This window comes from Castor canadensis, chromosome 4, assembly GCF_047511655.1.
Source record: "Castor canadensis chromosome 4, mCasCan1.hap1v2, whole genome shotgun sequence".
Classification (NCBI taxonomy): domain Eukaryota; kingdom Metazoa; phylum Chordata; class Mammalia; order Rodentia; family Castoridae; genus Castor; species Castor canadensis.
The window spans coordinates 161,956,777-161,982,557 of record NC_133389.1 but is presented as its reverse complement, the minus strand read 5'-3'; the positions used below and the strand labels follow the sequence as shown (position 1 = coordinate 161,982,557).

General features: G+C 34.6%; 1 protein-coding gene across 4 annotated transcripts in view; it reads right to left on the bottom strand.

Annotated features, from left to right (window-relative positions):
* Nucleotides 1-25,781, bottom strand: part of Spag16 (sperm associated antigen 16) — a 985,522-nt gene that overhangs the window by 924,438 nt on the left and 35,303 nt on the right. For all 4 annotated transcript variants that reach the window (XM_074071657.1, XM_074071654.1, XM_074071656.1 and 1 more), the window contains exons 6-7: nt 11,903-12,010; nt 3,576-3,693 (exon numbers count right to left, since the gene is read on the bottom strand). In XM_074071657.1, the coding sequence (XP_073927758.1) occupies nt 3,576-3,693; nt 11,903-12,010 (226 nt within the window). The remainder of the gene's footprint in view (nt 1-3,575; nt 3,694-11,902; nt 12,011-25,781) is intronic.

Below are 25,781 nucleotides of genomic sequence, written 5' to 3'. Positions count from 1 at the left end.
TTAAAACATCTGTTTCACTGTACTAAAGGAATTTTAAAATGCATACTTACTAGACTTTTTTATATTATAGTAAACTTTCATTTTTTATGTACAAACTGAATGACATTAAAATTTCTAAATTCTAACCTGTTTATGCAATGTATATGGTTAAAAAGAAACACAGTAAGCTAAATGATCATTAAAATAAAGCTTTTGGAAGTAATGATTAAGAATTTTGATAGAAAAAACAGGAGGCTTTTTTAATGCTCTTAAGTTACATCTTAAAACGTTTGGAAAAAAGTGAATTCTCAGTGTATAAGTACATAAAACACTGAAATAAAAACATTTAAAAAGAAGCATTAATTGAGATATCCTCTATTTTGAATCACAGAGAAAACTTCATGTATTTTAATGTATTTCAACTATACAAATATTTTGATTAATTTCATTCTGCAGCTACATGACACACAAATAGGTTCAAGTTAAAAGATGAATCCACAGCCACACAATTCAGGGTGTACCTGATAAATATGTTCCAAAAGGAAAAAATGTTTTCAGGTAATAAGTTCTTCTTTGTCTTAAGGGTGTCCAAACAGGCTCACTTCATTATCTAGTAGCTTGGCTTGCTCTCCAAGAACAGATCTAGAGAGCTAATAGAAGCAAATCTGTATCCTCTGCCCTACTTTGGAGAATAAGCTAATAGCCTATGGAATTATAATGATGCAAGCAATATCTGACAGTCATCTTTGACATTTTAACTACTTGGGATTAGCAAATTATAAGTCTTTCACTCTCGGAAATAGATATCAGATACATACACAGCCTTTCCTGTATTTAGAATACTGATATTACTGCATAGGCTTCATCAATCTGAACAAATTTTGAACAAAATTTGGTAATGTGAGAAATCATAAATAGTTTAGGAATTATCCTTATAGTGGTGGTTGTTCCATGTAGTTTCCATTGAAACCTATAGGACAATTCTTAAAGACCAAGTGTCCAGTATCAGCCTTGCCCATGGTGAAACCTATAGGACAGCCCAGTGGTGGTAGCAATAGCATCTTGTATTTAAATCTGACTTTCTTGAATTATAGTGACTTCATCATTTTGAACAGCAGATGTGGTTGAGAGAGGAACTGCTAAATTATAACTGCTCCATTTTTTATATCAAGAAACGACCTCTATAGAATGTTTGTATTAATAAGTATTTTTTAAATAGGAATTCTTTTTCAGGAAGAAGTAGAAGCCATTAAAAAATACCCTAAAATACAAGTTTAAGGGAGAATAGGTTGAGACAAATGGGGGTACAGAGTGGCTCATAATGTAAAAGGGAACAGAAAGATATCCCATGCAATAGGACAAAAGAAGTATAAGAGGTTCTGTGACTAAGAAACAAGAGGTCAGAGACGAGAGTGTTGATTTGCCTCTGAAGCTAAAAATCCACGTGGGGCTAGTTGCAAGAAAAGGAAAATTAAAGCCAGCTAGTTTGGGGTTACTCTGCGTATAGAGTACACATGTTCCTACTTTCTCAGGAAATAAAGTAGGAATATTGACACCCCCCCTTAAAGAGTCCATCATATTTTGCATTTTGCTGAGAAAATATAGTGTTCTTCAGGTGGTGTTTGAAAATTTTGATTTCTAAATTGCTTATGGCTTATATTTTCAGTACCGAGAAATCAGAAGCCTCTGTACACCTCAGTGGGTTATGTAGAAATGTTAACATTTGAAGCACTAGACAAGTAAAAAAAGGACTAGAGTCAGAACAATGGGGCTATAGATGTTAAAAAGTTTTTGGATGCTGTGGCAGAAACCATGCATTTGAGTTTGCACTCAAAAGAACCACTAAGAACAATTCACCTTAATACCAGGAATATGAACAAGTCAGTCACACTACATTGCAAAGTAAAGACAGAGAATAGCATGCCATATGGATATACACGTGCTCTGTGTACTGGGAAGAATGCGTTTTGAAGGAAGAAAAGTAATTTGGAGAATTATTTTTCAGCTAAACCATCAGTTAATATAATATTCACATACCCTGTGTTATCTAAAAGAGATAGTTTTAACCCAGAAAAACCTGGAGAGTCTCTAACAAGCAGGCTACCTTTTCTTTTGCTTTCAGCAGAAAGAGGGACTCAAGGACAAATAAAACCAGTTGTAGATAATAAAGACAGTTTTTGTACATAAACAGTAATGTGCAAATTCAACTCTGAATCATAGAATGATTTTAGCCTTTTAAACATGTTTTGATTTTAGAAATGTATCAATCATAAAACAAGTAATTTATCCCTGTTTAAAAGTGAGAAAAAAGACATATATAAATGACCTTCATGTTTACATGGCTACTTTACAAGTCAATTGAAAACCATCCATCACTCCTAAAACTTAACTCTTCTACTCAACCAGTGAGGAACAATGTGAAACCCAAAGATTGTATGTGGCCCAAATACATTCTCAATGTGGCCTTTGCTCTAACCTCAAAAACCATCCTCATGTTAGAGATGTGGACATTAAGGATTTTTCTAGGAAGACAACTTAGCCTTACAGCAGAGAAGTAGCAGATCCAATGCTGCACAGGCAGAAGAAGTAGAAATGAAGAAACCAGAGGTAGCATAAAATGCCTGCCACAGGTTAGATGAAAAGAAGTGAGAAAGTGAAATTCTGAGAATTTGACACATATATGCCTTAAAATTTTACATCATTAAAAAAACCATTTTGTTCGATAATATTTATAATGCATTTCAAACATTCAAGGTTATAAAATTAAAATTCAAGCATAAAAGGCACCAAAACAAGTGATGTTTTGCATTTTAGTAGCTACGAATTTCACTGAAAACACAGAATAAACTTGATCAAACATGTCTTAACAATAAAACTGCTAAAGGAATAATATTATCATCATGCAAGCTTTTGTAGCTTCTGAGCATGGGCAAAAGTGAAAACAATAAAAGAATATTAAGCATAGCCACAGTTTTACAGTCTCTAATAAAGTGCTATATATTTTTAGTATGGCCTATAAACATTTTGTTTTCTTTTTCTCAAATTCTATGCCAATAGTTCCTTGTCACTACCATGAGACTGAGCCTATGTAAAAACCATGCAGGAATGTTAGCAAAAATGACAAAAAAAAAAAAAAAAACTCCATCAGTAACTATGACTGTCAAATATTCATTGGGGAGAAATGTTCATGGAGTTATTCTTCATCATTTCACGTTTCCCACCAGTCTTAAAAGATGGATTTCCGTGGCTATCTATTACATGTAACACTTTGGAGCTCTAAGCATTTAGCAACTTGCCTTTATCAACATACACAGAACCCAAGCTTAGCTACAGATGCTCAGTGTTTTCTTCTAATGATACTTTATTAAAAACCTCCTGTAACTGTTTCATTTAAATAGTACTTGATAATAATCATTTAAGTTTTTAAATGCATAAAATACTTTTTGTTACTGCTTTCAAATCTTTACATGAAAATTGATGGAAAATGCCTTAAAATTTATCTCAGAAACCAACTTAAAACTGGTATTTCTACTTAATGTTATGAAAAAAAAGGGAAAACATGGTTTCAAGGTAGATTTTGTTGTCTCCTTCTGTACCTTCCCAACAGCTCTGTCTCTTTCCAAAGAAGTCAGCATTTTCTCCTTCAGTAAAGCATGGTGCTTTTCATGCAACACTCGTAGAGTTGGTTCGTAAGATGCATAGTGTAACTTCAACCTATAGAAAATAAAAAGCCAGCTGCATCTTAGGGCAAAGCAGTTCAGTCAGTGATTTCCATCTAACATCTAAACCTTTTATTCTTTTTCGTTTTGGCTTGGAAGTAAAAATGAATTATCATATAAACATCAACACACCAGAGCCAATGAGCACAGCAAGTATGCAAGTTCAATTGCAACCTAGGGATATGGGATGAGGCACAGGGAAGGGAAAAATCACATATGCTGTAACCAGCCTTCTATTTCCTACTAGCACTTTCTGTGTATTCAAGTATGTCCTCAGAAGACTGTTGCTCTTCTTTCAGATTTAAGAAACTGCAATTCCTTTAATTAATTCAGAAACAATTTTCAAAACAACAAGGGCTACAAAGAATGATTAAACAGAAAGTATTATTCACACCAAAATAAGGGATTGTCTTGAAAACAAGTTAGATTGACCTAATATTAACAAAATAAAGTATAAAATATTTTAATATCTCATAGACAATAACTCAAAATATGATACAAATACATTTAAACTCTATTTTACCTGAAAATTCTTTCAAAACATTTTTTCTTTTTTCTTGAAGTACAATTGACATGAAGTAAAATATACTGATCATAAATGTTACAGCTCCTAGAAATTGGTAACTATACATATCCACAGTCCACATTGATATCAAAATGTAAATCTTTCCTAATAATCCCAAAATACTATAGAACTTTAAATGTTAGGTATTACAGAATATGCTCTATTTGGCCACTTGTTTCCTTCACTCAGCATAATTTTTCACCTTATTTCTTGTTATTTGTTTGGTTGTTTATTTATTTACTTATTTTGGCAGTACTGGAGTTAGCATTCAGGGTCCCCTGCTTGCTAGGCAGTCCCTCTAGCACTTGAGTCATATATCCCCAGGCCTTTTTTGCTTTAGTTATTTTTTAGGTACGGTCTTACACATTTTGCCCAGACAGGTCTGGTTGTGATAAGAAAAAAATTCTTTGTGTGATATCAATCCTTTGAAATTTATAGAGACTTCTTTTATGGCTCAGAATATACTTTAGTGAAAATTCCATGTATAACTGAAAAGTCCAAAACAGAATTTAAGAAATGTTAATTATATTCAATTGATTGAGAGTGTTCTATAGATTTAGGGAATCTGTGTCAATATGTAGTAGTCATTGCGAAAAAAAAAAAGAGTAGAAAATTTCCAATTATAACTGTAAAAATACCTGGGTTCTTTACAATTTTCTCAGATTTTGCTTTTTCTGTTTTGAAGCATTTAAAGTAATGAGTATTTAATATTTTCTTCTCAATGAATGGAACTATTTGTCAATATACAATTCCTCCTCTGTTTCTCAGGTTCTAAGAAGTCCCTTGAGAATGCTGTTCTATAGCCCCTCTTCCCAGGCCCCATAAGCACACAGAGGTAGTCCTTTTCCTACAATGCCTCAGATGTGCTGAAAACTGCTGCAAAGACCTCTTCTGCACAAGGTAACTAATGCCTTCCCTGGCTAGAAGTGCCCCTCAGGGAGGAAAGATGCTATACATCTAAACTGATGTGAGAGTCAGTCAACACATACTGGTAGAACCAGAATACTCAGGGGATTGGATTTGGGGTGCTTGATAAGTAGGGATAAAATGTACAACTAGATAAATAATAGTTCATTGACCTTAGAGCACTTTCTTTAGACAACTAATTTACCAGCCTAGCAAGAAGTCCAGTAGAAAAGATGAATTAACTAGTATGGTGGCACTTTGGAACTTGAAACAGATGAGTCAACATGCAACAAAATGGAAATATGGAAGCTTCCCTTGACAGACTATAGAGGAAGAACTCCATAACACCAGAGCATTTATACAATATAGAGATACCTTGAGTTCTGCAAAATTATTTATAGCCACTTACTTGAGTGACAATAAACTGAGGAAAGATATTTTAAGGAGTTGCCATTGATATCCAGGCCCAAAGTAACATTAGTCACTCTGTTAGAATGGGAGACTGGAGGGACCAGGGAATAAGTAGAGTCCTAGTTAAAAGATGGCACACCATCACCTTACTTTGTCGAAGCAGCCATCCAGTGGTCAAGTTCAGTGTTTCTGAGTGAATTATATGAATTGGCACACATGGCAATAACAGTAAGTTAGCAGAATGGGGAAAGCTGATAGCAGCCTCTTCTAGGATTCCAAACACATCTGATAGACTACTTGATATTGTCCCACAGGTTATATTGTTTTAGCTTTTCTCTGAAACTCTAATACATTTTTGACATTTTTTCTTTATAGTTCAGTTTATTTTCTTTTTATTAGCATAAATTAACTATACTCATGAATTTTATTTCCATGCACAAATATAATGTATTTTGATAAATTTCACCCCAATATTTTTTATTGCCCTCTCCTCCTTCCCCTTTTTAAGCTTTAGTGGGTTTCTTCATGCTATTTTAATACATACATATAATGCACTTCAATCATATTGACCCCACAATCACCCTCTCCTTTCACCCCTACCTTCCAGCTGGTCTCCTCCTAACAGTACCAATTTATATCATGTCATACTATTGGGGCATTTTTGGATCTAGATTCTGCACATGAACAAAAACAAGTGATATCTGTCCTTTTGAGTCTGGGTTATCTCGCTCATTGTAATGATCTCTAGTTCCATCCCAGTTAATAATATAACATGGTTATATTATTATTTATTGCTTAATAACACTCCATTGTGCATATATGCCACAGTTTCTTAATCCATTCACCAGTTGTTGGATACCCAAACTTAAACTCAGGCTTTGCTATTCTGAATTGTGATGCAATAAACATATGTTGACTTACATGCTTTTTTGTATGTGCCCAAGAGTTCTTAGCAGGCTCATGTGATAGTTCTAGTTTTTCTTTCAAAGGAACCTCCATACTGATTTCTATAGTAACTCTACTAACTTACACTCCCACCAACAGTACATAAGGGTTCCTTTCTTATTTCTTACATCCTTGCTAGCAGTTGTTTCTATTTTCTTTATAATAGCCATTCTGACTAGAGTGAGATGGACTCTCAGTGTCATTTTGATTCACATTTCCTTTATAACTGAGGATGTTAAACATTTGTTTTTGCACTTGTTGGTCATTTGTACTTCTTTTTTGAGAACTGTTATTCAATACCTTTACCCATTTATTAATTGAATTATTTGTTCTTTTGGTGTTTAACCAAAAGAGTCAGGCTATTTATATACTCTTGATATTAGCCCTTTTTTCAGAAAACTGACAGAGCTTTCTCCAATCCATAGTTGTCTGTTCATTCTGTTATTGTTTCTTTTGTTGCTCAGAAGCTTGTGAATTTGATACAATCCCATTTGTCAATTCTTGCTCTTATTCCCTGAGCAATTAGAGTCTTATACAGAAAGTACTTGCCTATTGCCTATATCTTCAAGTGTTTTCCCTACAGTTTCCAGACATATTTTCAAAGTTTGAGGTCTTTGATCCATTTCTAGTTGATTTTTGTACAGGGTGAGAGGTAGGAATCCAGTTTCAGTCTTTTACATGTAGATATCCAGTTTTCTCAACACCATTTGTTGAAAAGTCTGTCTTTTTTCCAAAGCATGCTTTTGACTCCAATGTCAAAAAAAATCACATAATTGTAGCTGTGTATGTTTTATTTTTGGGTCATCTATCCTATTCCATTAGTCTACATGGAGTTTTTGTTAGTATAGCTCTGTATTAAACATTGAAGTCAGGCATTGTGATACCTCCAGCATTCCACTTCTTGCTCAAGATTGCTCTGGATATTCAGTCTTTGTTGTTTCCATTTGAATTTTATGATTGACTTTTCTATATTTTTGAAGTCTGATATTGAGATTTCAATGTATTGAATATGTAGATGGCAGTCATTTTCACAATATAATTCTGCTAAACCATAAGTATGGGAGGTCTTTTCTAGAGTATTCCTCAGTTTCTTTCTTCAATACTTTTATAGTCTCATTGAAGAGGTCTTCACATTCTTAGTTAAGTTTGTTCCTAGAATTGTTTGCCTATGTTTTGGGGGGGATTTTTTTTTGAGCCTATCTAAATTGAATTGCCTTCCTGATTTCTTTGTGAGGCTGTTCATTGTCGATACATAGAAAAACTACTGATTTTCGTATGCTGATTTTGTATCCTGTTACTTTGCAAAGAAGTGTTATGAAGATCTAAGCGTTTTTGATAGAATCATGAGGACTTTTAAATATATGATCATATTATTTTCAAATATGGATAAAATTGTATTCTTCCTTTCCTACTTGTAACTCTTTTCTTTCTCTTGCCTTATTAATCTAGCTAGGAATTCAAGCACTAGGTTGAATAAGAGTGGACAGAGTAAACACCTTCCTCTCATCCCCAACTTTAAAGGAAATTGGTTTCAGTTTTATCCATTTAGTATGATGTTGTCTATAAATTTACTGTACATAGACTTTATTATGTTGAAGTGGTTCCATTCTATTCCTAGTTTCTTTAGGGCTTTTATCCTGAATTGATGTTGGATTTTTTAAGAGGATTTTTCTGCATCTATTGAGATAATCATGTGAATTATTTTATGTTGTTTATGTGCTGTATTAAGCTTATTGATTTACATATATTGAACCACCTTTGCATCCCTGGAATTAATCAAACTTGATCATGGTATAAGATCTTTTTAATGCATTGTTGCATTAGTTTTGCAACTATTTTATTGCTAACTGTTACCTTTATGTTCATCAAGGAATTTGTTCTATAATTTTATTTTTTGTTGTTATGTCCCTATCTAGTTTTAGTATCAGAATAATACTGGCTTCATAGAATGAGTTTGGTAGTGTTTTTTACTTTTCCACTTGTTGGAATAATTTGAGGAGTGCTGTGTTAAAGATCTGGTAAAATTCAGCAGTGATTTCATTTGGTCCTACACTTTTCTCTGTTGAGACGCTCTTCACTACTGCCTCAATTTCATTCCTTGTTATAAATTTTTAGATAGTTTGTACCCTCTTTGTACACCTCATGTGACAATTAATGTACTTATGGATGGGCTCAAACTTTTCATGGCTTACTTTTAAGTTTTTCTTAGGGCAAATCTAAAATAGATCCTTTAGTAGGATGGGACTAGCCTACTTCTATAACATGGCTTATTAATGGTCTTATCTGAATGTTTAGAGTATTCAGAGAGGTTCTTCCATTAAATCAGTCAGAACTCCTATATCCCTTTCCTCTTTCAGCATTGTACAGTCTCTGGAATCTTTATTTTGTTCACAGCTTCCAAGAAGCTATTCTTTGCTAGGCTTCATGTTCTTGAATATTATACTTCCACAAGTTATTTATTTGGTCAAAGACTAATGAGAGCAACTGCATATATTTATTATTTTTTTATGCACACTGTGGATACTCTTCTACAAATTCCCTCTTCTTCTATGGTTCTGAATTCAGATCTCTGCTTCATAGTTCAGCAAGATCACCATGTTCTGTTAGAGTTATGGTTTCTCACACTGTTGTATAAAAATACCTTCAGAAAGAAATTTAGAGTAAAGATGCCTCATGGTCTGGAAGAGATGACTCAAGTGGTAGAGCACCTGCCTAGGAAGTATAAGGCCCTGAGTTCAAATTCCAGTACCACCAAAAAAAAAAAGATACCTCATACATTTCATCCAGTTTTTTTATTCCTTATATTTGAAGAGCTAGTCTAGGTTCAGTTGTTTCAGTTGTGTTACTCTAATCAAATGTCCCAATCACCTACTGCTCAAATACTAATTTACCATTATTCAGAGTGGAATGTTAGTAGGAAGACTTCTGGTTTATTCAAGGCTGGCCCTGAGGAAGATCAGAGCTCTGTCTTTCTGGGCTCAGTGGTGTGAAGGGTTTTTACAGGTGCAGAAGGAGGTGGGAAGATTGCAGGCTGGGTAGAAGGTCCTCCTCAACAAACACATGGGCCTTATCACATGATATCCTGCAGCTGACAACTAAAAAAGGGTGCTACAAAAGCCATCTGAGTTCTGTGAATCTAAAGAAAGTTTGAACATCTTAGCTATTTAGGTGAAGCCTCTCCTCATAATTTCAACTATTTACATGCTGACTCTCCTTAAGAGTTTAGAATGCCAGGTAAAAGCGAGTGGGTGTTAAAGAATTATGAAGAGGTGAAAATAACTCTGCTAAGGATACTTTCCAAAAGGGCCTGTACTATTATGTACCAGCCACTCTGACATGGCCCAAAGTAAAATAATCCAAAAGTCCCCTCAATAATTTTATTTTTCTATTAAAATATTAAAACTAGTCCTCTTTTTGTACAATAAATTTTTCATGAAACTATTTGTGAAAATCATTGATTTGTAAATCATTATATATTTAATTAATGGCAGCAATAAAGTTTAATCATTAAAGAGCTACATTGTATATACATTCAATTTATTTTAATTCAGTCATGTTCAGTAACAAAATAAAAATTTAAGTAGCATGTACAATTTCATCTTCCATACCTCTTAATATGCTTAGCCTGTGTGTACTTTGCTAAAAATTATATATTTCCATAGACATTACACATTCATAAACACATATTCAAGTACAGAATTATGCACGAAACCATGTATGCTGTAATTTATGGACAACTGAAGAATTTTTAAGATAAATATTCTTGACACTTTTCACTTTATGTACTAATTGACATCTAACTCATTCATGGGATTTGTCTCCACTATCTTCTGCTCAAAGAATGAGAAGTACAGAGCACTGTTACGATACAACAAGGAAGCATCATTCAGAAAAACTGTGTTTAATCAGTTTGAAAGTGTATATCTGTTTCATAAGTTTCATAAATACTTCATAATACAACTGTTTGTAATTTCTATACTTAGCATTGATAATTCTAAAAATAAGTACATTCATAATAAGATATTCATGTTAAACAGGAAATTCTGTAAAAGTGATTATCAAATTATTTGAACAACTTACAGAAAAAATAGTCAAACTTAATAATCTACAATGAAAGGAAATATGGAAACCAATTGAAATATGTGGGTAAAATATGACATACATAACTCAAACCCCAACTTAGTCAGACATAAAAATATTCTAACATACTACTGATTATACAATGACATAGTTTTTAGAAAAGATGTTCATTAGTGACTGAGTAATTTGATTACTAGCTCTTTTTTTTTGTTCTGGGATTTGAACTTATGGCTACTTGCTAGGCAAGGTACTCTACCTCTTGAGCAACACTTCCAGCTTATTACTAGCTTTTTGTGACTGATGGTATCATTGATGTTTTGGTTTGGGTCCTTAGAAAATGCACATTAGTGATTCATCCAGATAGTTAAATGGAGAGATAATTCTTAATAATTAAATGAAGAAATAAAAGCTTTCTGAGTGAATAATAAGTATGGTTGTATCACAAGGTAATGTTGGGTTTTTTTCACCAGGGCCCATTATATATTATGAAAAATATGTATTCTAAAATGAGGAATTCTTATAAGTATGTAAGCAGCATTCCCTTTAAGCATACTTGGATGTTTAACAAAAATGGAAGTGGTCACTGTATTGAATAGCACAGACATAGAATATTTATCAAAACAGAAAGTTCTACTGATAGTACTGCTCTAGAGCCAGCAAAAGAGAATTTTAGCTAAAGATTATAAAATTCATTTTTTGTTTTTTAGAGGGAAAGAAAGTAGGGGCAAGGGAAAGAATAGCTGAACAATACTTTCAGAATAATTTGTAAAAGTATTATCATAAATTTAAGGTTAATTACGGTATGCCTCCTACTCCTGCAAATCCACATCTGTACTTTGCTCCCTATGTGTACAATGTGATGAATATGCTATGTTCCTTCAAGACTTGGGGCCTTTGCAGAGGATGTGCCATCTTCCAAAAGCACCCTGCTGATCCCGTTCCCCACTCTGCTTACTCTTAATTATAATTTAGAATTTAATTCCTCTGAAAATATATCCATGAGCCCACTCACACTGCAGTCTGATTGAGATGACTACCCTCTTAGCTGACATAGTAACAATATAGTATACTTTGTTGTATTTCTGTTTATCTCCTCTCCCATCATACACTCCAATGATATAAAAGGTCCTTCACAGAAAGGACTGTTTCAGGCATATATTTTATTGTCTGACACACACAAAATGCTCAGAAAATAGTTTATAAATAACTCTATTTTAAAATTTCTGTCATAGTCAAATTACTTTGCAGTAATAAAACACCTCTTTCACAAACATGCAAACAAATATAAGCAGCTTACCCTTTGAGGGCATTAATCAACTTGTTTTTTTCTTGGATTATTCGCTTGTGATGCATTCGATGAAAATCACGTTCTTTCTGAGTTTTCAGCAGATCTTCTCTAGCCTTGCTGAAAGAAAAATTAATAAGAAGAATTTTTAAAACCACTGCTACTATCTTTCTGAAAATTTGTTTAGTCTTCAGTTCAAATTCAATATTGAGCAATCCAAAAGATAATTGAAATACAAATATTTCACTAAATTCTCAATGAAAAATCAAATACAACGTAGTTTGTATGGGATTCAAAAGTAGGGTAGGAGATGAAAGGGCAAAATTTGTAGTTGCAGAAATATGATTCACTCACGTTTTGTTTTAAATCAAAACAAAATGTATGCTGTAAGTCTACTTTCAAAGTATAATACATCTACTTTCAGAGAGAATTTGTTTGGCTTAGAAATTTAAAATATATGTGAAAGAGTGATTCAAAATAAGTAAAAATAAAGAAAAAGATGACAAAATTTTACTCAATGTCCTAGGATAGAAGACTAAATGAGAATATATTGAATTATTTAGTTCTGATAATTAGGAAAGAGCATATACATTCTGGAAAATCAAAAATTTATTCTGGCAATTCATATGAGGAAAATACATCACCAGTGGATCAGATTTCTAAAAATAACTAACAGCCTTATAAGAAAGGCTAACAATGTCAGTGCTGTAACACAACTGGATATACGCCCTGCAGACTTTTGGCACAAAGCAAAAACACTAGAAATTTCTAAGCCCAGATCTATGTGAATAATTATTGTGAATGCTTCACTCGTCTCCATAATATGTTAGTTTCCATATAATAATGTAAAATATATCATGAAAAACAGTTCTCTAAACTATCTTGAAAAATTGACAAACTGCTATTGCATCGAGACTCCTGCATCCTGAAAATGAACTAAATTAAAGCCCTGGCATTTCACATTAGGATCAAAATGGAACTCTCCTTCTCTGTGCCAGGATAGTTCAAACTTTGAATTCATATAAAATAAATGTACACAAATACATTCTGCTGTAAGCTATGTCAGAGAAACCAGTGAGGAACAGTGTCTGGGGTGCTGCCAAAGAAGTCTGTGGGACTTAAAAGTTAGGTTTTCAGGTCCTGGTAGAGCAAATGTTCAACAGTGTGATTTTCTTCTGTAAAATCAGTTTACACATGCTGTGTGGGATTGATACACAGATATATTCTTCCAGGTTTGTTTTTTCTCCTCACATCTCCAATTATTTTGAATGAGCTATTATGTTGCTGACAGTTTTTAGCTTTCATCACATGTAAATAAACAATGCCCAGTGGCAGAATACTTACGGCAACTTCCTCCATCAACCTCATTTTTATGTCAAAAATCTTCCAGATTCAAGAAATTGCTGATTCAAAGTTTAAACTTGACAAATCAACTAAAGTGTATGGCAATGATTAATTAAACTAATTTTTTCAGATTTTAACCCTGTGTGTGTGCATGAGAGAGAGACAGAGAGAGAGAGGGGGACAGAGAGAGGGGAAAAAGAGAGAGAGAGATTTTGTTTGTTTTAGGAAGATTTTGTTTGTTTTAGGAAGGAAAAGCAAAATTTAAGAAGACATTAATTTGAAAAGTGACTATTTTCCCAACTAAGCTAGTGTATATTAACCTTTTAGTACTCTTTTCCTTTTTAAGTTTCTCAAAAATATGAGAATTACTACAACTTTTAAATTGCCATTTTACTCCTACAAAAGAAAATTAATATAATCACAGGCATTATGGTCCACACCTGTAATCCCAGGTACTTGGGAGGCAGAAATGAGAAGGATCACAATTAGAGTCCAGTCTTGGAAAAAAGTTAGCAAGAGCCCCATCTCAACAAAATATGCCAGGCATGGCTATAGATGGATGTAATCCAGCTATGTAGGAGATACAGGTAAGAAATGAGAAGGATCACAATTAGAGTCCAGTCTTGGAAAAAAGTTAGCAAGAGCCCCATCTTAACAAAATATGCCAGGCATGGCTATAGATGGATGTAATCCAGCTATGTAGGAGATACAGGTAGGAGAATCACAGTTGAAGCTGACCCTTTACAAAAAGTGTGAGGACCTATCTGAAAATGACTAAAGCTAAAGGGCTGAAGGCATAGCTAAGTGGCAAAGCATCTGCCTAGCAAGCACAAGGCCCTGTGTTCAAACTCTAGTACAGCACAAAAAAGAAGGAAGGGAGGGAGGGAAAGAAAAAAGAAGGAAAAAGAAAATCAAGATAGCAACTATTGGAGGCAAATTTTGCTTACTGACTAATAAAATGGCTGATGTATATTCATGGTATGCAATGACCTTGAAATGAACAGTCTCAAAGGTTTCTGTGTCATAGATTTAGCTTCTTATCCATGCAAGCAATGTACTACAATTCTTTTAAAAACTTCCTTAAAACTCTACACTTTTTATTTTACTATCAGGCTGTTTGCAATATTACATGTCTTTCCACATGATTCTTCTGACAACAATTACCAATTAAAGAAAAAATTAATAATATCCACATTTTCAGTAACTAAAATGTTTTAAAACCCACTTAACAGACTCCCAACTATTGGTTCAAAAATGTCCTTGGAGTTCCTCAGAGTGCAATGCTTAAAGTATTACTCAGTATTGACAACATTTTCTATATATGTTTTAAATCCAGTGATATCCTGATTTATTACACAGTGAACTATTTCCCCCCTTATTATTTAAGCATTATTTCCAAAATAGTATCAAGAATGATACTGGATGAAGATTTGAATGTCTTTTTTTAAAACTTTTTTTATATTGTATTGCTTCAGCCCAAGGCTTTACTATTGTAAAAATATAAATTAATGGCAATTTCCTTCAAATATGCAGCTCATTTTTGTTATTGGCAAGAATTTAATATACTCAATTTTAATAAAAAAGATGCCAGAGTTGGAATGGTTTTCATCTCAACAACAATGAAACCTAAATTCAAAATAAAAATATATTGTGCATCTTGAAATTTTTAGATTGTGAATAGATGAAGGATATAATCTTTCCTGTCAGGATCATTTAGAGATTCTTTAAAACAGTCCATTATGTTTCTGGCATCACTTTTTGCCATCAAATGGTTCCAATTCTCTTATTTGTAATAGTTTCACCAATTCCAAAGTACTTCTAACTTCCATCTAATATTAATTAACCATTTGTTAATATTGCTAAATAAAATTCCATTGTTAGTTTTAAATTTTAAAAATGAACTCCTGGAGGATTCCAAGATGGTAACTAGAGGGAGGAAGCAGAAAGCATGCTTCCCAAAGTAAAATCTTGGAGAGATGCTGGAGATACACCTGGCAGGACAAACCACAAAGAAGAGGCAAAACTCCAACTCCTCCACACCTCCAGTCCACACATAGCATCCCAACTCCACGATAAACAGAGAAACCAGGAGGGCTTCCAGACTGCTTAGGAAGACACAGACTACCAGGTGAGCTAAGTGGCACACGGTAAATCAGCATAGCCCCCTGGACAGATTGACCCAAAATTAATGAACCAATCTAGAAATGGGCAAGTGAACTAAACAGAACTTTCTCAAAAGAAGAAATTCAAATGTCCAAAAAACACATGAAAAATGCTCACCATCTCTAGCAATAAAGGAAATGCAAATTAAAACCACACTAAGATTCCACCTCACCCCTGTTAGAATAGCCATCATTAGCAGCACCACTAACAACAGGTGTTGGCGAGGATGCAGGGAAAAAGGAACCCTCATACACTGTTGGTGGGAATGTAAACTAGTACAACCACTCTGGAAAAAAATCTGGAGGCTACTTAAAACGCTAAACATTGATCTACCATTTGATCTAGCAATACCACTCATGGGGATATACCCAAAAGACTGTGACACAGGTTACTCCAGAGGCACCTGCACACCCATGTTTATTGCGGCACTATACACAATAGCCAAGTTATGGAAACAGCCAAGATGCCCCACCACTGACGAATAGATTAAGAAAATGTGGTATCTATACACAATGGAATTTTATGCAGCCATGAAGAAGAATGAAATGTTATCATTCACAGGTAAATGGATGGAACTAGAAAACATAATTCTGAGTGAGGTGAGCCTGGCCCAAAAGACCAAAAATCATATGTTCTCCTTCATATGCAGACATTAGATCAAGGGCAAGCACAACAGGGGGATTGGACTTAGATCACATGATAAAGTGAGAGCACACGTGGGAGGTATGAAGATAGGTAAGACACCCAAAAAACTAGATAGCATTTGTTGCCCTCAATGCAGAGAAACTAATGCAGATACTTCAAAGTGACAGAGGCCAATAGGAGAAGGGAACCAGGAACTAGAGAAAAGGTTACTTCAAGAAGAATTAATTTAGAAGGTAACACACATGCACAGGCAACAATGCAAGTCAACTCCCTGTATAGCTATCGTTACCTCTACTAGCAAAAACCCTTGGTCCTTCCTATTATTGCTTATACTCTCTCTTCAACAAAATTAGAGATAAGGGCAAAATAGTTTCTGCCTGGTAGCAAGGGGGTAGGGGGAGAGAGGGAGCAGGCCGGGATGGGGGGTAAGAGAGGGGATGTAGGGAAGGGGGGAGAAATGACCCAAACATTGTATGTACATAAAAAAAAAGAAAAAGAAATAAATAAATAATGAACTCCTGTTTTAAATTAAGTTGTAAAAATCTGCAAAGAGCACTGTCTCATCCTAATGACAATGAGAAACCTGATAAATTATGAATTCATATTTTTCTTTCATTTATTTTATGTGAATCTGAATTTTTATATTATGATACAGAGAAGCAGATTTCTACCAGAGAGAGCTTGCAGGTGCTGGGGAAAAGGAACAAACCACCATTTCCTAAGCCCCTGAGCAGAGGCAAAAGACACAATGCAGGTGAAGAAAGTGTAAAAGATGATGGAAACTCTTACCAAGTACAGATGCAAGGCAGAGTTTGCCCAGAATATTGTGGAGGCAAAAAGAGGCAAAAACACATAAAAGTCCTAAACCACAAGGCTTAGGCAGACAAAAGGCATTCCTAGGAATGAAGATGGATCACAAAAAGAAACTCTTTACCACCAGACTCCACCAACCTGGAAAATAATGAGCAAAGAAGAGATTTTAGGAAGAGAAAATGAAAAAAGTAAATTGTTGAGTTATTATTTTGCTGTGAAAATATAAGAACCTAACCTGAATTCACTCAATTAGAAAACAATCCAATATTCTATTAGAAGTGTGCAAAAACAGTGCATATAGAATAGATAAATTGTTCTCCATAAAACAACAATGAATATGTAAAAACACTGAAGAAAGAATAATACATGAGAAAAAAAATGCAAAACATCTTGGAACATTGATTTTTAAGCCTATATTTTAAAATAGTTCTACAGACTATCCTGATAGGTCTATCAAAACAATTTAGTGATAAAGGAGAATGAGAATTTATCTCCAAAATGGTAACCTATTTGTTTTAGATCAGCAGATAACAATATAATACCAGGTATGGTGGGGCACACCTGTAATCCCAGCACTCAGGAAGGAGAGACAAGAGGATAGTGAGTTCAAAACTGGCCTTGGCTACAGAGTGAGACCCCACCTCAAAAAAAATCTAGCGTTACGTTGCCATAAATAGCTATTTACCAGGTCCAATTGATCCATTAGAGTAATTCTAGTATGATAGCATACTCAACATAAAAAATGCTTTAAGCACTGTGACCTTCGGAAGCTATCATAACCTATGAATGTAACAGACTTAGCAACTACCAAATGACCATATAATAAACCTTAAAGTGGAGGGACAAAGCAAAATGGCACCTGAGTAACATGCTCCAGTGACTTCTCCCTACAAACACACCAAATTGAGTAGCTATTCTCAAACCAAACTACCTCCAGAAGAGCTAAGGAAATCAGGACTTGATCCAGTAGATTTGTGCACATGAACACTCTCACAAACACAGTTTGTGCTAGCAGTTGGGCACGAGCTCAGAGTCAGGAATTGGGACCTGGAGCTGTGAACTGGAGGGAGTGTGGCAGAAGCAGCGTGGCCAGAGCTATGTGGTGGCTGGGATCTCTGTGCCCCTAGACACCTTCAGACTGACATTCTGGACCTTATGAACTACATCAGAGAAATCCCTTCAAACCAAAAGATAGAGCCCTGACCAGCACAGCTCTGCCACAAGACCCAAGAGAGTCTTTGGAATCTCAGTACAAATCTAAGCTACATGATCCTGGAGAGCATTAGCAAACCCAGAGCTTGGCACTGTGTCCCTCATGAGGGCACTGCGTCTCTCATGAGGGCACTGCACAGGTTGATAGAACAGCCTGTGATTTGGGAGGCCCTGGGGCACTAGGAGTGGGGAGTAAAACCAGGGAGCCAGCATGGGAACCTGAAAATAATATTTTAAATCTACCTTTCTGTTCTGGCACTCTGGCTTAGAGCCTTACAGGTCCTGGGCAGCCCATCAGTCATTGACCTAAATTTTCATACCAGACAACCATACTGACCTAACTGGTTTCAGACATAAAAAGTAAAAAAATAGAAACCTATTCTGGCAAGGAGATAGAGCCATCCTCCTTCCCAACAACAAAGAAAATATTGACTGCTTTCAGTTTTGTCTTTGTCTTTTTTTGGTTTTGGTACTTTTAAAATCTCTTTCTTTCTTTTCTTTTTCTTCTTTCTTTTGCAGTCATTATACATGAACCACAACACCCATGTTTTAATATCCGATTTGTAACCATTTCTTCTCCCTCCTTCTCAAATTGCCTTACCCCATTTCTATTTTCTTTCTGTACCCAATTAGATCAGTTCTCTTTCTTATTTCTCTTCTCTCTCAATTTCCCTTTCCACAATCAGTATTTATTATTGGTATTTCTGACGGGTTATTAGATCACCAGATCACACTTTTCCTTTCTCCTTTCTTTCTCACTATACCTTTAGCTGTATCTTTTCTATTTCCTTCTTCCTTCTTATTACTAACTTTTATTTACTTTAGACACTTCCCATTCCATCCTTATTATACCATACATCTTGTACTATTCATTACTATTATCTCTCCTATCTTTTCATTTCTGTCCTTATTAGTGTCTTCCTGGTCATGAAGTATTATTATTGTTCCTTTATACCTCAAAAGATACTAGAGCAATGGTAGTGAATGCTCTTAATTGGGGTTAATGTATTTTTTCAATGGGTGTACACATTTACTGTGATTGCTTCCACAGCTAGTCTGCTTCTCCCTGAGTATACTAGGGAGCTGAGCTCAATGTCTTGAGCACAGTGGAAGAATGTTTGACTACTGAGCACACCACCACTCCAGTGGCAAGAAAATACACCACAACCTACCCAATACCCAGTCTTGCATAGGCACTGTGATTATTAACACTGAAAGAATGAAGGAGATTAAAACCTTCAACCAAAGACTTGGTCTCAAATGCATAAATCCCATGAATCATAAGTACCATGAAAAAAAATAAGGCAAGATGTCTCCATCAAAAGTCAGCAATTCAACAATAAAGGACTTGAACTATAGTGAAATGAATGAAATCTCAAACAATGAACCCAAAAGAACAATGATATGAACAGCCAATGAAATTAAAGAGGAAATGTATAAATGTGTACCAATTCAAAGAGAATTTAAATCAATACCTGAATTAAATATGTATGATATGTAAGATATGATATGTATGATATGAAAGAATAATTCAATAAAGATATAAAACTCTTGGAAAAAAAATCACATTGAAATATTATAAATGAAAAGGTGAATGACTCAGAAAAACTGAGTTAAGAGACTTACTCATATAATAGAACTAGGCAAAGATAGAGTATTGGGGCTTGAAAATAAAGTAGAGGAATTAGACCATTCAGATAAAGACAAAGAAACAACAAAAAGAACAAATGGAACATACAAGAACTCTGGGACATCATTATAAGACCAAACCCATGAATCATGGGCATAAAAAGAGAGAAGGTACAAGCTAACATGGATAACATATTCAACAAAATAAAAGCAGAAAATCCCACAATCTGTAGAAAGAGATTGTTATCAAGGGTTATTTAGGTCACCGGAGAGATCAGAAAAGAACTATGAAAACATATTATAGTTAAAACTCTGAACATACAAGAGAAAGACTCTTTAAAGCTTCAAAGAAGAAGTCACAATTCACACATAAAAGCAAAGCAATCAGAGTAAGAACATAGTTTTCAACAGAAATACTAAAAGTAACAAGTGCACAGAATAATGCATTTTGAGAATTGAAAAAATAATCGTTAATCTAGATTACTGTATAGAAAAGGTGTCCTTCATAACTGAAAGAAATAAAACCCTTTCAAAATAAACAAAAACTAAAGGAATTCATGACCACCAATCCAGCACTGCAGAAGATATATAAAGTAATCTCACACACAGAAGAGGAAGACAAATGCAACCATGAAAACATGGGAAAGAATAAATCCCGCTAGATAAGCAGATAAATTAACGGGGAGTAAGAAAGAAGCAAACATTACAAAACAACAAAATGACAGAAATTACTATATACCTTTCAATAATAATAATGAATGTTAATTGTCTCAATTCTCCAATCAAAAAACAGAATCATGGGTTGGATTTTTTATAAAAGACCCAAACATGGCTGGGAGCACAGCTCAAGAGGTAGGATACGTGACTTGCAAGTGTGAAACTCTGAGTTCAATTATAATACCACCAAAAATATTTAAAAGATCCAAACATTTGTTACTTATATGAAACACACTTCACTGACAAACACAAGCACAGGCCTAAAAGAAAAGGCAAATTCACCCCAAAAGCAAGCAGGAGTAACCATACCCATATCAAACAAAGCAACCTTCAAACGAAAATTAGTCAAAAGAGACAAAGAAGGTCACAACATATTGATAAAAGGAACAAACCATGAAGAGGAGGTAAAATTGTAAACATATGCACTGGATGTTGGCAAACCCTATTACATAAAACGAATACATAAAAAGCAAACATAGACCCCCAACTCAAAGTGGGTGGCTTTACTATCTCATTCTCGAATACATAGGTCAGAGAAAAAATCAGCAAAGAAACTTCATTACTAAATGACACTGTAAATCAAATGGTCTTAACAAACATCTACAAAGTATTTCACCCAACGCTGCAAAATACACATCCTTTCAGCAATCCATGGAAATTTCTACAAAACAGATATTTTAGGACATAAAGCAAGCCTTAATAAGTTCAAGAAAATTATAATCTCCTATATTTTATCAGACAACAATAGAATAAAACTAGAAAACAAGAGCAAAAGAAACTACAGAAAATACTCAAACAATGGACTGTTGAATGACCAGTGGGTCATTAAAGAAGTAAGTGGAATTTTTTTTTTAATTCCTAGAATCAAATGAAAATGGAAACACTACTTCCAGGACTTTCAGGACCCAGCAAATGTAGTATTAAGAGGAAAGTTTATAGCTACACATTCATTCTTACATTAAAAAAGTGGAGAAATCTCTGGGCTGGTGGCATCACTCAAATGGTAGAGTGCCTGCCTAGCAAGTGTGAGGTCCTGAATTCAAATCGAGTACTTCCAAAGAGACAAAAAATGGTTCTTTAAGAAGAAAAAAGCAATAGACAAACTTTCAGCCAAACTAATCAAAACGAAAAATAAAAAGAAAAATATCTAAATTAATAAATCTTGATAGGAGAAAGGAGATATCACAAAAATACCAATGAAATACAGAAGACCAATAGAGATTACTTTGGAAAATTATATTCTAATAAGGTAGAAAATTTAGAAGAAATTGATAAATTTCTAGATTCATATGACCTACCAAAATTGAATCAAGAAGACATAAACCTATTAAACAGGTCTATAACAAATTATGAGATTGAAGCAGTAACAGAGTCTCCCAACAAAGAAAATACAAGGCCATTACAAAAGAAACAGCACAGTGTTCCTGAGGTGTTCCATAATGTAGAAGGAAAGAAATGCTATCAAACTCATTGTATGAAAGCAGTATTACCCTGTTACCAAAGCCATAAAAAGATACAACAAAAAAGGAAATGGTATACCAGTATCTTTGATGAACATAGAGGCAAAAATTCTCAATAAAATACTTGCAAAACAAATTCAAACACATTAAAAATATCATACACCATAATCAAGTTGGTTTTATTGCCAAAATGCAAGGATGGTTAAACATATGCAAATCAATAAATGTAATGCTGCACATAAACAGAACAAAGAACAAAAATCACATGATCACTGCAATAGATGCAATAGATCACTTCTGGATTCAACATCCCATCCAGATAAAAGCCCTGAAAACTTGGGAACCAAGGAGTGTACATAATACAAGCTGTATATGAAAAACCAAAGCCAGCATTGTCTTAAATGGGGAAAAACTGAAACCATTTCCTCTAACATCAGGAATGAGACAAAAGTGTCCAACCTCTCCACTCTTATTCAATATAATGCTAGAGTTCTTAACTACAAAAATAAGGAAGGAAAAAGAAAGAAAATGGATATACATAGGAAAGGAAGAATTCCAATTATTCATATTTGCAGATGATACTGTCCTCTACTTAAAAGACTCTAAAGACTCTACCAAAAAAAAACCCCTCTTATTAATGATAAACATTTTTGTCACAGTAGCAGGATATAAAATCAACATAAGGCCTGTGGGATATGGTACAAGTGGTAGAGTGTCTACCTAGCAAGTCTGAGACCTGAGTAAAAACCCCAATACCACCAAAAAAAGGTTTAACAAAAAAAATCAGTGTCTATTCCAAATAGCAATAACAAACAGGCAGAGAAATAAGTCAGAAAACAATCCTATTCAAAATAAGCTCAAGGTTGGAAGCATGGCTTAAGCAGCACAGCACCTGCCTGGCACGAGGCTCAAGCAGCATAGCACCTGCCTGGCACAAGGCCCTGAGATCAATCCTCAGTACTACCAATAAATAAATAAATAAAATAGGCTTTAAAAAAAAAAGAAGTAAATACCTAGTACAAAGGAGGTGAAAGGCCTCCACAGTGAATACTATAAAACATTGAAGAAAAAAATCAAGGAAGATACTAGAGAATGGAAAGACCTCCCATGTTCATGAATTAGCAGAATTAGTATTTTAAAAATAGTTATACTACTGAAATTGATGTACAGATTTAATTCAGTCATCAATTTTAGAATATGTAACGCTGAACTGAGCACCCTATCAAAATCCCAATGTCATTCTTCACAAAAATAGAAAAATCAATCCTAAGTCAATTCTAAAATCAATTCTAAGATCACAAGTAATCAAAGCAATCCTGAGCAAAAAGAGCAATGCTGGAAATATCACACTACCAGACTTCAAAGTATACTACAGCATGGCACTAGCACAAAAATTGACATATAGACCAATGGAATAGAATATAAGACCCAGAAATAAGCTCATACAGCTCTAGCCATCTGATTTTTCACGAAGGAGCCAAAACATACTTTGGAGAAAAGATAGCCTCTTCAATAAATGGTGCTGGGAAAACTGGATATCCACATGTAGAAGACAGAAACTAGCCATATCTCTTATCCTTCTATAAAAAATTCAATTCAAAATAATCAAAGATCTTATTGTGATTCCTGAAACTTTGAAACTGCTAAGGACACTGAATGGAAAACACCTAAAGACACAGGCAGAGGCAAAGACATTTGAACCCCAATTGTTCTTGAAATAAGAGAAAGAATTTACAAATTAAAAAACTTCTGCACAGCAAAAGAAACAATTACCAAAATGAACAGACAAAAGAAGGTATTCTTTGCCTGTTGCTCTGCAGAAAAAGAATTAATATCTAGAATATATAAAGATCTCAAAAAATTAACCACCAAAAGAACAAATAATCCAATTAATAAATGGGCAAATAAGTTTGAACAGATAGTTCTCAAAACAAGAAATACAAAGCCCAACAAATACGTGAAGAAATGTTCAGCATCCTCAACTATAAAGAAAATGCAAATCAAAATGACACTGAGATTCCATCTCACTCTAGTCAGAATGGCTATCATCAAGAAAGCAAACATCAAATGCTGGTGAGGACACAGGAGAAAGGAAACTTTATACACTGTTGGTGGGAATGTAAATTACTCTAGCCACTGTGAAAACCAGTATGCGTATTTTTCAAAAAACTAAAAATGGAGCTACCATATGATCCTGCTATAGCTCTAGCAATAAAGGAAATGCAAATTAAAACCACACTAAGATTCCACCTCACCCCTGTTAGAATAGCCATCATCAGCAACACCACCAACAACAGGTGTTGGCGAGGATGCGGGGAAAAAGGAACCCTTTTACACTGTTGGTGGGAATGTAGACTAGTACAACCACTCTGGAAAAAAATTTGGAGGCTACTTAAAAAGATGGACATCGATCTACCATTTGATCCAGCAATACCACTCTTGGGGATATACCCAAAAGACTGTTACTCCAGAGGCACCTGCACATCCATGTTTATTGCGGCACTATTCACAATAGCCAAGTTATGGAAACAGCCAAGATGTCCCAGCACTGACGAATGGATTAAGAAAATGTGGTATCTATACACAATGGAATTTTATACAGCCATGAAGAAGAACGAAATGTTATCATTCGCTGGTAAATGGATGGAATTGGAGAACATCATTCTGAGTGAGGTTAGCCTGGCTCAAAAGACCAAAAATCGTATGTTCTCCCTCATATGTGGACATTAGATCAAGGGCAAACACAACAAGGGGATTGGACTATGAGCACATGATAAAAGCGAGAGCACACAAGGGAGGGGTGAGGATAGGTAAGACACCTAAAAAACTAGCTAGCATTTGTTGCCCTTAACGCAGAGAAACTAAAGCAGATACCTTAAAGCAACTGAGGCCAATAGGAAAAGGGGACCAGGAACTAGAGAAAAGGTTAGATCAAAAAGAATTAACCTAGAAGGTAACACCCACACACAGGAAATCAATGTGAGTCAATGCCCTGTATAGCTATCCTTATCTCAACCAGCAAAACCCCTTGTTCCTTCCTATTATTGCTTATACTCTCTCTACAACAAAATTAGAGATAAGGGCAAAATAGTTTCTGCTGGGTATTGAGGGGGGGAGCGGGAGGGGGCGGAGTGGGTGGTAAGGGAGGGGGTGGGGGCAGGGGGGAGAAATGAACCAAGCCTTGTATGCACACATGAATAATAAAAGAAAAATGAAAAAAAAAATAAATAAATAAAAAAAAAAAAATGATCCTGCTATAGCACTCTTGGGCATATATCCAAAGGAATAGAAATCAACATACAATACAAACACCTGCACACCCAATTTAATGTGGCACTATTCACAACAGCCAAGCTATGGAATGAGCCTAGGTACCCAACAACCAATAGATGTATAAAAAGACAGTGTGGTATATATATATACAATGGAGTCTTATTCAGCTATAAACAAGAATAAAATTATGTCAATTGAAGTAAATGGAGATCAAGTTGAGCAAGACAATATGAGCTCAAAAAGGCAAATATCATGTTTTCTCTCATATGTAAAACTAGACCTAAAATAAAAATAATGAAAGTAACAGTAATTATTATGAGGGGGACTATCTCATGGGGGAACCATTGGGCCAGGGAGAGGGAAAGGAGAAGGTGCAAGGAAGTGAACATGATTGAAAAAATATATATATACATACATATGTATGTATGTATGAAGCTAGCATAATGAAATACATTAAGTAGTCTTTGAAAGGCAGGAAGAGGGATGGGAGTTAAGAGTGTATAATGGAGGGAGTGAATTTGATCAAAGTACATTGTACGCAAGTATGGAAATAATCACAATGAAACCCCTTTGTCCAATTAATTTATGCTAATAAAAATAAGCCTCAAAGTATATTCAGTTAAATATTTCAGTAC